The 12029-nt window shown below is 44.1% G+C and overlaps 1 protein-coding gene across 4 annotated transcripts in view; it reads left to right on the top strand.

The window, feature by feature from the left end:
- The window catches only part of TGFBR2 (transforming growth factor beta receptor 2), a 77761-nt gene that overhangs the window by 22772 nt on the left and 42960 nt on the right, over positions 1-12029 (top strand). For all 4 annotated transcript variants that reach the window (XM_074945624.1, XM_074945623.1, XM_074945626.1 and 1 more), the window contains 2 exons: positions 6250-6421; positions 8379-8569. In XM_074945624.1, the coding sequence (XP_074801725.1) occupies positions 6250-6421; positions 8379-8569 (363 nt within the window). The remainder of the gene's footprint in view (positions 1-6249; positions 6422-8378; positions 8570-12029) is intronic.

The following is a 12029-nucleotide window of genomic DNA, read 5'->3' as shown; positions in this document are numbered from 1 at the left end:
TCCTTGACTTTTCTTCTACTATTAGCAAGAGTAGCTTGGCTGCACAGCAGTGCTCTAATTAAGATGTTGCTCTTGCAAGGTCTTGAGCCTTCTGGCCATGCTTCTGCAAAACATTTAAACACTGTGTTCAGTGCTGGTTCTCCTTCCCTCCCTCTCCTGCTCATCACTTAGAAGTCACATTAACTTCATTGGTGCAGAATCAAACTGTGCCTATATACACAGCATTCTACACCTGCGCTTTGCTGGATCCAGCCCCTTGCATATATCAGACCACAGATTCACAACTCTTGAGTACATGAATATCTAGATATTACAGCTGAAACCTTTCAAAAACCCACTGATACCTTATGGGAAATATTGAAGACTGTTTTGTTGTAACAGCTCTACTTATGTCATAAATTCCTGGGGGAAGGGAGCTGTTTACTTTTTATTGCACAACTAGAAATAGTTTCTGAATTAGATTCTCTTTTCATGCGTTTATCTGCTCCTGCTGCCTGTTTCCCACCTGAAGTCATCATGCTCTCTTTATGACCTCAAAAGCAGCCAATTGTGATGTCACTGAGGGCTGACACTGAGGATAGCCGCACCATTTTGCTGACTCCCGCATTTTGAAATCTCATAATCTAAGGAGCACTTCTCATGATGAGTAAACTCTGAATTATTTTTAAAAGACATTTTTAATCCCAATTGGCATTTCTGAGCCTACTGCTGAATGAAGTTTGGTGTCAAATGTGACACAAATTTGTAACAGACCATATAGGAGCTAAATAGAGAAGAATATAAACAGATTCCTAATGAACAGGAGTAAACTTTAAATGTTTACTATTTAAGATATAAATATTTTGTTTAAATAGTGATTTTCAGTCTATTGGGCTCCCACGGCCTTGGTCACAATGACATCACATTGTGACTCAGTGCTAGATCTAGCATCAAGCATTGGTGCAGTGTTGCCAACTCTCATGATTTTATCAGAAGACTTACAATATTTGGTGTTTTTTCTTAAGGCCCCAGCTCCTGGAGTCCTATGATTGCATGGGAATTTGTTTTCATTGATTAAAAACACTAAGTTTCTAACTCAGGATTGTAGAGAAAAGCTTGAAAAAGTGATTCAAGTGCACCCTAAAGGCCCCAAAACCAGAAAGCAAATAAAAAGAACCCAACATTTTTTTGAAATAGCTTATCCTGTTTTCACTGTTCAGAATAAACGCTGGAATCATCTCTTCCCTCACCCAGGGATCCTCAGTGCTTGGAAGGCCTGCCTAGAAAGGAAGGAATATTACCTCCCTGACACCATGCTCCCTTCACTTGCACAATGTGGATGCTGTAGCATTCAGCCCAAATGGAGCTCTGCTGTGGGGAAGGGTAGGGCGGTGGAGAGGAGAGGGCAGAGCAGGGAAGGTGCTCTCTGCAGCACTGTCCCCGGCAAAGCCTGGAGATTTCGATGCCCACATCCAGGCATGAAGCAAAAGAGCTTGATCTCCTCTATAGCGGCTGGTGTGTGGCTGCAAAGGGGCCCAACCAGAGACAGCAGGCCCTTCTGGAACTGTGCTGCCAGGAAGGAGAGGGACATGCACCTCTCTCTACATAATATCTCCTGTCTCTTTGATAAAGGTGTCTTCCTTCATGCAAATTCCCAAGGTCTGTGCGGCTGGGGTCCCAAATCCATGCTTCTCACAGCAGACAGGATAGTTCCACAAGAATTAAACCTCAGTTTTGCTGGCTTCCCCTTCACTCTCCCAGCAGGCTTTTCTAAAGCGGGGCAGTCCAGCTCACAGCTACTATTTTGTGTCTAAATCCTAAGTAATAAAGAATGAGAGAAGAGAAATGGCAGCAATTATACTTCACAAGTTATGAGCAGGATGAGTTTGCCAATGCTTTAAAAGTCTTCCCTGAGGCCCGAGTGAGGTTTTCAATGTAGATATTCCACACAAAAAAAGCATGTTAGTTTTAGTTTTGTTTACATTTTGTGGGCTTTTCACAGTCCTACTATTAGCTCACAATACTCAACAAATAAAAGGAACATGAACTATAGCTTGAGGTCTCAGTGAAAGTTAGACGCTCAGACATGAGAGACACAATGCAAACAATGTGAAAACAGCCAATAGACTTTGGGTGAGGTGTACTGCATATGTGTGCCTGGAAAGCCGCAGCTGGGAAGTGAGCCAAAGGGTAAAATTGTTATTCCACAATTCTTGCTCCCCAAAACACACAGCACTGATATTTCTAAGGCCTTTCATGTCTTGAGCTGTGAAGGGTTTGTCCCAGGTTAGACCTAGGGATCGATAGGTATGGTCCATGTATTTTAATCTGAATTTCCGTCTCTACCTATAGCCATGTGCTTATTTCATGAGTGATCGGTGCTGTATTGGGTCTGTTGAAAGAACCAGGGACAACTAGAATACAGGAGGCCAAGTAAACGCTACCCCTTGTTTTGGACCTATTTGGAGGGCAAAAATACAAGGGAGAGACAAAATCTGGTCCTATAAATCTGTGAGTCTAAATAAGAGAAACATTACAGGATCATATGAGATTATACTTGCCTTGAAAACAACTTTTAGAATGGCTTCAGCATAGTCTCTAATTTTGTGTGCGCAAATACTAGTTTACATGTGTGCAAATACTAGTTACATGGGCAGTTTCATTCATGCAAAATTAGAGGCCGTTTCTGCTTTAAAAAGGCCAAATGACTGTGTTTGCTCAACTGAATACAAGAAACCCTTAGGATGTTGACTGTAACAGCATGAACCTGGGAATGGTGCAGTCAAGTAAGTCGAGTGATGTACAGCATGGAGAGAGTGACCAATGCATTCCCATCGAGGAGATCCCGAACCAATGTTTCATCCTACAACCAGTGTGCAAACTTGTTGGAGGCAGCCCTGAGCTACATAGCTTGGAAGCAGATCTGAACTTTTCTGGAGTTTTGGGTGTGTTCACATCCAGGGGTTTGGTATGGCCGGTTAACAGGAGAGAGGGAGGCATGCTAGAGGCCAAGTTTGCATCTGGATACAGATTTTGGTTCATGTCCCTTTTGCACAGTTTAAAAGTCACCAATTTGATTTCAACATATCAATAAATGCTCGACTGGGGAAAGTCAAACTTCAGTCTGAGCCTTCAGGGTAGCCAAAGCAGAACTAAAGCAATGAATGGCACGTAGACACCTGCTAGAGCTGCATAACAATATCAAGAAAAACATAGTCCGTCTTTAAGGGCCAACACTTCAAACCAGCCTCTACTTGAATAGGAATATGTCTGCCCCTTGCCCCATCTGTTCCCATTGCATCTGTCTGGGTGGAATGGTATGGGGAATAGTGACTGAGGTACTGAACTCCTAGATTCTATCACCATCCTTTTCAAGGAAAATTCAAAGTGAAGTCAGACTGGATGTCCAAACCCCCCCCCCCCTTTTTTTTTTTTGGCTCCTGAATTGAGCTAACATTGACTATCCAGAATTCTTCCTTTGATTTCTCGCTAACAACTGAATCATAGCCTAGGACTCTCTCTTGTTTTAGATTTGTGCCCTTGCTATGTACTCTACTTTAAAATGGGCTGCTTCCCCCAAACTGATTGTTTTAAATCAAGTGGCTTGGAATGGAGATTCCCTTCCTGGGGTGAATCCAGAGACATTGTCATTGGTTTGTTACAGGGGGTGAATCTTAGCAGAAGCTTGGCTGAATCTGGCCCTGTCTGTCATCAAACACTGTGTATTTGAAACAGCTTATCTAAAGGCTTGTCTTCACTGCAGTGTTAGCTCTATCTACAATCCAAGTTAGCGTAGTTAAAGTGAGAGAACAACACTCATGCAGCACTGAGTGTGTGTAATAGGAGCACAGGGTAGCTGCGTCACACTGCATTCCTAGCTCCAGCATCAGAAACACTCAAGATTTTAACCCACGCTCCCTGATGGGCCAGCTGGCTCAAGTTTAATGCACCACTTAACTCAAGCTAGAGCTTTTGTATGTGAACAGAAGTCAGGTTAGAGGCAATGCTGAAGTTATATCTTAAAAAAAAAAAAAACAGTACAATGAGACATGCCCTAAAATGTGAGCTCTGAAGTTGGAGCATTTTTGTATCGTGTGTGAGGAAGGATGGCCTTGCAGTGAAAGCTTGGACTTGACAGAGAGTCCAGTTCTTGTTTCTGCCACAGTCTTCCTGTAAGACTTCAGGCAAGTCATCTTAGGGCCAGATTTTTAAAGGTATTTAGGCACCTAACTCCCATTGAAATACCTTTAAAAATCTGAGCCTAAGCTCTCTGTGCTTGAGTTCCTCATCTGTAAAATGGAGATAGTAATACCTCCTTTCTCCCTCCTTTTTGGTCTTGCCTATTTCCTATTTAAATCATAGGCTTTTAGAGTCATTGAGTAACTTTTAGTGTGTGTATGTACAGCCCCAAGTAGAAGGGAGCGCTAATCTTAGTTGGGACATCTAGGAGCTACTCTATATCCAGCTAATAAATAGTGCCAATAAGGTACCGTGCATGTTTAAGTGAGATGCATTGTCACACACAGAGATGAGCAAAAAATTTGTAATGACTAATTTCAATAGATTTGATGTATTATACTAGATTAGATTGTGAGCTGCTGAAGACTGTTCCTTTGTGTTTGTATAGCACTCAATGGGGCTTTGATCCTAATTGCAAGCTTTAGGAGTTATTGCAATACAAGTAATTAATAAGATGAATGTTTATCTAAGGCCTAAATTCTAGCTAGTTTGTAACATATTGCCAGCATGCTCTCCCCTAATGAAAACTCCCAGTCAGCTTATGCCATCCTTTCCCCTGCACATAGGGCTTTCTCCTGCAGTATTAAAAATCAGTGGGAGTTTTGCCATTGATCCTAATGGCAGTAGGACCAGAGCCATAGGGTCAAATCCACAACGTGTTTAGAAAGGAGGCATTGCTTGGCTGAGGGAAGGAAGGGTGTGGGACCCCTTTCTCTGACCCCCTTACAGTGGTGCAAAGATCTGCTGAAAATTTTAGCATCGGTGCTTTTTTATTCTGGCATCCAGCCACGTATATTTAATTCTTATTGAAAAGTGTTTCTAAACGTGGTAAATATTTTCAAATTCTAGGGGGCAATATTGATTGTAGTGCTTGTGGAGGAGTGGGAATTTTATGAATCTCCAATCTCCTATTGTATGTTGACTAACACCATTTGGACATATAGCATCAAATTAATATATTTTTCATCTACAGGTGGCTACAATGAAAGTATTGTAATCAGTAAAACCTGATATCTGTTTAAATTGGCTCTCCATACTTTTATGGGTGAATTGTATTGAAACTATTATAGTCAGTCTTCTCCATCTCAGATAGTTGCGTATTATTTTAAGTAAATATGTCTCTACCTAGGCATTTTCTGTTCCTTGCAGTCATGTTGGGATCTCAAAATAGTATTTGAACTAAAAATATGCTTCCTGAAAATCATACTTGGGGCCTCAATGGGATGAATTGTCTCATCTTCCTTTACTGCTACCCATCCCAACAGTGACTGTGTAAAGGAGCAGTAGCCAAAAATTCAGCCCATGCGTCAATTGGAATTTAGAGTTTTACAGAGTGTTTTCACTGCGGAGTTCGCTCAAGATGATTGGATTAGCAGCACAGAGTAGATGAGTCCTCCCTGCATTACTAGCACAAGTATCATGAGTGCTCACGCTTCAGCCTATGCCCCCAAAGGGCCAGCTGGCTCAAGCTGAACGCACCACTTAACTCGAGCTAGGGATTTTTGTGTGTGGACAGGAATCAGAGTAGGGACAATACTCAAGTTATATCTCAAGGTAACAGTGCAATGAAGACAAGCCCACAGTGTCCACCCTGGGTTCGAGTTATGATGGTGTCTCCCAAGTACACTCCTTTCCCAGTATGCCGTGCTTATGTCATCCTCCGTTGCCAAGCTGCTCAGAACAAAGTTGCAACATATTGCTTGTTGGCTCACCCCTGTATTAAAAATAAGGGTAGATGCAACTTTCTTCTTTTATGCAAATGAAACTCAAACTGGGCTCAGTCCTTCCTAGCACAGAGCACCTTCACTTCCATTGAAGTCAACAGGAGTTGAGGGAAACCAGGACTTGAGAGAGCACCAATGGCTCCTGGCATGTTGCTGGAGTGATCTTCCAGTTGGGCAAATTTGAGATATCCCTGACTTACTGAGGGGGTTGTTTGTGACTGATAGTAAAACTGTCCATTGTGATGAACTCTAATGCAGTCTGATATGCTGATGTTACGACGGTGTTTTATTTCTCTCTCTCCTCCAGCTGATGGTATCTTGCCTGTGGAACAAATGAAGGAAAATAGATACAAAATGCATGCTCTGTGTAAATTCTGTGATGTGGAGGTGACAACCTGCACACAGCAAGGTCACTGCAATAGCAACTGCAACCGCACTTCCATCTGTGAGAAGGAGAATGAAGTCTGTGTAGCAGTATGGTAAGTTCATTCTTTTTTATGGGTTAGGAGAAGGAGGTCTACTTCTGTCATTTAGAAGTTGCTCTTACTGTCAAGACGTTCAAAACGTTCTTCTGGAACATTCAGTCTAAGTGCAGCCACCATGACAGACTGTATTCTCTTGCCTATGACTCTTCTCTGTGCTAGAATTGCTTGAGGTTAACAAAAATTCAGGTATGAAATGTGTAAGGTTGGTTTTTGTTTTGTTTTTGTTTTTGTTTTTTAGACCAGTTCTGTTCCAACTTATGCTGCTGTTGAAAAAGACTCATGTTTTTCCTCAGCCTATTAAACTGCATCCACCCACAGCACACTGAAAGTAGAAACAGATTTGAGACTCTTAAGAGTAGATCATGGTTGTGTTATCTGTTGTGAATGGAGGAAAGCAACGTTTCAAGTTAAACCGTTAAACAACAAACTGATGCTATCATTTAGATTATATGTGCCTATCACAGGAGCTTTATGTACAGTGTGTGGGCGGAAGTGCTTTACGTGTATAATAGTGTATACATAAAGGAATCCTTTTTTCTATCTCATGTTTAAATATAGTGACTCTTGGAGATTATTTAACTATACCTGAGACAAAAGAAACCATGGGCATGTAAAATTCAATGACGTGTGATGCTTTCCTGAAGTGTTTGATGAATCTAAGCTTTCTGTTCATATTTAGAATTAAATGGTTCTTGCCCTTCTAGTCATGAAGCCAGCGTTGACAATGAAAACCAAAACATTCTTGTCTTTTTTTCAGTTCACAACCAGGCAGAAGCAACAGCATAGAAAACTTGCAAACCTTCCGTATATGTCACTGAATGCTAATGCTGAAGCCTAATTAGGAACATCTAGGTGAAAAAATGATCAATCATTAGAAATATCCTGTGAGGCCCATGGCTTTGTTACATCTGTTCACTTGAAAAGGTGTCCAGCATGAATGAACATGGACACATCAAATGTAGAAATAGTGCAATGTTCTATTAAATATTTTTTCTGTGTCTGACGAGTAAAATAAATGTTCTGTGTGCTACAAAGTGGCTGCAGTGCAGTTTGAGATTCTCTGGATTGTTAATGCAACTGTATTTAGAAACAGCAAAGGCAAGCCAGTTTAATGAGTCAATAAATACATTTGAGTTGTCCTTCTAGTCCCATCTCTTATGTTGCATAATGAAATGTTAGAGGTGGACCAAAAAAGCATCAAAAGTATGGGCCAGATTCTCAGCTGGTGTAAATTGGTGTCACTTCTGTTGAAGTCAGTGGAGCTAACTGGTTTGTAACAGCCCTATATTTTTAAAATACATACTCACGCACTGCTGAAACTATCTTGGGGGAAAAAACACCCTGAAATTCCACAGATTTTGCAGAGATCATTAATTTTTTTTAATTAAAAATTTCCAAAGGTTTTTGGCATCTTTGCTGATAACCACAGAAACAATGTTGTGGGGGGGTGGATTTTTTTAAAGGGATCTCTTCACCACGAGACTGCAATGAGGATCCAGTGCTTAGCACATTTTACTTGATAACCGTGGAAGTTCAAGAAACAGGAACTAGACAAAAACAAGACACAGCACTGAACCAGTTCAGATGAAAGGATGATTTACCTTTGCCTCAAATTTGAACCAAGTCTGTTTTGGGTTTCCAAGCAGTTCAGTTTAACTTTAGTTTGAATTGTTAGGGTGTTGTTTTTTCAAAAGCATTCAGCGCTGGCCTAACTCTGCTCCAATTGAAGTCCACTGGTTATATACCGAGAGAGCTGCTGCAGTGCACAAATCCCCAGTGTAGGCAAGCCCACAGAAGGTAAAATTCATCCCTGTGCAATGAGGCTACAGTAAGACTATATAAGCTTAACTTTCACAACAGGGTGAATTTTACCCAGAAAGAGTCCTAACTATTCTCTTGATAGGATTGTCTCCTTTTGATTTTGGTTTTTAACTCTCCTTTTCATTTTTAGGAGACAGAATGATGCAAACACAACTTTAGAAACAATATGTCATGATCCTGCTCTGCCAGTCTCTGAACATAAATTGGAGGACCCTGGCTCAAAAACCTGTGTTATGAAAGAGAAGAAGGCAGCTGGTGGACTGCTGTTCATGTGCTCCTGTAAAGAGGAAGAATGCAATGATGAGATCATCTTTTCAGAAGGTCAGTTTAATTTCTCTTCTCCCATCCCTCCTGCTGCCGGGCAACATGGGTTGTTTTCTAGGACTTTCCTGTGGTCTAGAACCTCCTGTTGGGGCAAATCCTGCCTCCTCAGCCACTGAGGAGAATCCAAAGAAGCAATGCAGTTCCATAAATTTCATTAAATTGAATTTGTGGCTCCCCGATGGTTGCACCCAATGCCTGAGCCAGAGTGCTTTCAGGTTCAACCCTACCGCATCCAGTGGGAAATCTTACATTGTGGAGTACCCATAACTTCATTCCTTAATTATATGGTTGGTTTTCTACTAAAAGTCACTCTCTGTTAAGTTTGCATTCTATTTCATGCATGGAGATAATCAAATAATCCATAACCAATAATATTTGCAGCTAATTTTACCTTTTTGTCTGTTTGTGCAATGTCTGAAGAGCTTGTAATTTTCCTCTCATTTATTTGCTATTCAAAGTTGTTCCAAATTTTTTTTTGGGGGGGGGGGGGGAAGACACTGGGGACAGACGGAATTTTGCATACTTGGTATTTAAAATCCCAAATTTCAGTTATATGCCATATAGTGAGAAATCTGGAGCCAGATCCTTGGGTCTGGATGAGTTCTGCTTTTGTTTTGCAGGCAGAGGCAGAGTTGGAGATGGACAAAGTTGGCTGTATGCCACCTAGTTCTTAGGCAGGGTCTGAGGGGAGAGCTCACAAGGAGTCACTCTTGCATGCCTGCCCCATATTAGGGACAACTTCTATAACCACGAGCAATTAAAGCTCCTGCATTCTGGGAGCACAAGGGTTTCTCCCTATGTACACCCCCAAGGGGGGATATTTCCAAAGGAGGAAGGGGGCCATGGCTCCATTGCATCAAGCCCCTTGCAGTGTGGACTAGCCACACCACAGGGTCCAGGGTACACCATCTTAAAGGCACTATCCCTCCCCAAGTTCCCTAGGGTACTGCAGCTCTCCTAGTGTAGACACAGTTCTTCGAGTGCTTACTCATGTCAATTCCATTCTAGGTGTGTGTGCCCACGTGTACATTTGTCAGAGATTTTTGCCTTAGAGGTCTCTGTTGGACCGGCTATGGCACCATCTGGAGTGCCATGCTCATGTGGCAGTATATCAGGCGCCTCCAGCCCTATGCCCTCTTAGTTCCTTCTTACCGACCGTGAAGGTTGGTTGGAGCGTCTGGTCTTGCTTAGCAAGAGCATTAGTGGTGTTTAGATTGTTCTCCTTTATGGTTTAGTACAGTGATTAGTTAGGACTTGACTACACTTGCGAGTTAGTGTATTAAAGCAGCCCCGGACACCCTAACTCAGGACGCGTCCACACTGGCAAGGCACGTAGAGCGCTTGGGCTCCGCAGCTGGAGCGCTCCTGGTAATTCACCTCCACGAGAAGCGTAACGCTTGCTGCACCCTGGCTGGAGCACCGCGGCGCCAGTGTGGATGCCCTGGACTACTAATGCGCTTTTATTGGCCTTCAGAAGTGTCCCACAATGTCTGTTCTAGCCACTCTGGTCATCACTTTGAACTCTACTGCCCCGCCCTCAGGTGACCAACCGTCAGACCCGCCCTTTAAATTCTCTGGGAATTTTGAAAATCCCCTTCCTGTTTGCTCAGCCAGGCGTGGAGTGCTCTCAGCGCATCTTTCCAGATGACCATGGCTCCACACGCCAGGCAATCCCCAGTATGGAGCAGTGGCGAGGTGCTGGACCTCATCAGTGTTTGCGGGGAGGACGCTGTCCAGTCCCAGCTGCGCTCCAGCCGTAGGAATTACGATCCCTTCGGGCAGATATCAAGGGACACGATAGAAAGGGGCCATGACCGGGATGCACTGCAGTGCAGGGTTAAAGTGAAGGAGCTGCGGAATGAGTACCGCAAAGCGTGCCAGGCAAACTGCTGCTCCGGTGCTGCCCCTGCCACCTGCCATTTCTACAAAGAGCTGGACGCAATACTTGGGAGCGACCCCACCTCCACTCCAAAGACCAGCATAGACACTTCAGAGCCCAGTTCAACAAGGCAAGAGGAGGAGGAAAGCGGGAGCGAGGGTGCTGAGGAGGAGTAGGACAGCTCGGCATCCCTAGATGCATGCAGCCAGGAGGAAGGTAGTCAGTTGCAGCGGACGGTGCTTGCAGAAGAACAAACAGCAGAGGAGGTGCTCAGTAAGTGACTTTTATTCAGGGAAGGAAGTTGTTCCGTGCGGACTCTTGGGGCAAGGGGGGTTAGGGCTGCATGCATGCCTAGATGCGAAATAGGGCGTTGATGTGCTCTCACATCACGGTAATCAGCCTCAGTGATCTCTTCAAAGGTCTCATGCAGAAGCTGGGCAATCCGCTTGCACAGGTTCCTTGGCAGAGCTACTGTGCTCCGTGTCCCAGTAAGGCTAACATGTCCGTGACACTGTGTCATGCCGGGCTGGGGGCCCATTGCTGCACATAGGCAAGCTGCGTATGGGCCAGGGCAGAAGCCGCATTGTAGTAGAAGACCCTCCCTTGCTTCCCAGGTAACCCTCAGCAGCGAGATATCTTCCAGGATGAACTCATCCTGTGGAAAATATGGGGACAGTGTTCAGTATAGGGGCCCCCTGCAGCTGTTGGCTGTCCCCAGGGTAGAGAACCCCAGAGGACAATACGGGCGTGAAACAATCAGTCCCCCTTGCCCGTGTGCTTACTCACCATTTTGGGGCTCCTGTGGGTTATGTGCGCTCGCTTTGGGACGGGCAATTTCTGCTATTGTATACACTGTGCTTGACTTTAAGTACAGCTGAATCATTGCTCTGTCTGGTGTGAACAATGCTGCCTCTGTTAAGTGTTGCATTTTTGCTTTACAGCTGCAACCTTGAGATCCCAGCCGTCTTTGTTATCACCGGCTGAAAGACTCCAAAGAATCAGGAAGCGGCCGCGTTGAAGCAAAGAGACCATGCTGCATGAAGTAATGCAGCAGTCCCTTAATGAAAATCAAAAAGTGCAGGAGTGGCAGGAGAGTGAAAGGAGGGTACACTAGCAGAATGTGGATCGTCGGCACTAAAGCACGGAGCTGCTGCTAAGCATCATGGAGCTCCAAGCGGACTTGATACGTTGCTCGTAGCAATGCAGGCGGAGAACTTCCATGCCCACCACCACCTGCAGCCCTTGTCCCAAAACTCTTTCCCTGTGCCCCCATGTCACTACCAACCCACTTTCCACAACATCCAGCTGCCTCCAACACCTGTAGCTTCACCACCCAGCCCTGCAAACTACGACCCTTACCCACGGCACTCAACCCACATCACCATGCATTTTAGCCAGCCAGAAGTGCAGCACTCATTGCAGAGCACTCCAGACAGGAAGTCTGAGTATGATAACAGGACATACACAAATCTGTGATTGGCCCGTTCCCATCCCATCCCATCCCACCCCCTTTCCTCATCCCAAACAGCACAGATGTGTCATGCCCTTTCTGTTTCCAAAGCAGTTGTGTTTCTTTTC

The sequence above is a fragment of the Natator depressus genome, chromosome 2 (assembly GCF_965152275.1).
Source record: "Natator depressus isolate rNatDep1 chromosome 2, rNatDep2.hap1, whole genome shotgun sequence".
NCBI classification, from domain to species: Eukaryota; Metazoa; Chordata; order Testudines; family Cheloniidae; genus Natator; species Natator depressus.
The sequence above is the reverse complement of the archived record's forward strand: the minus strand, read 5'-3'. Positions and strand labels throughout refer to the sequence as shown.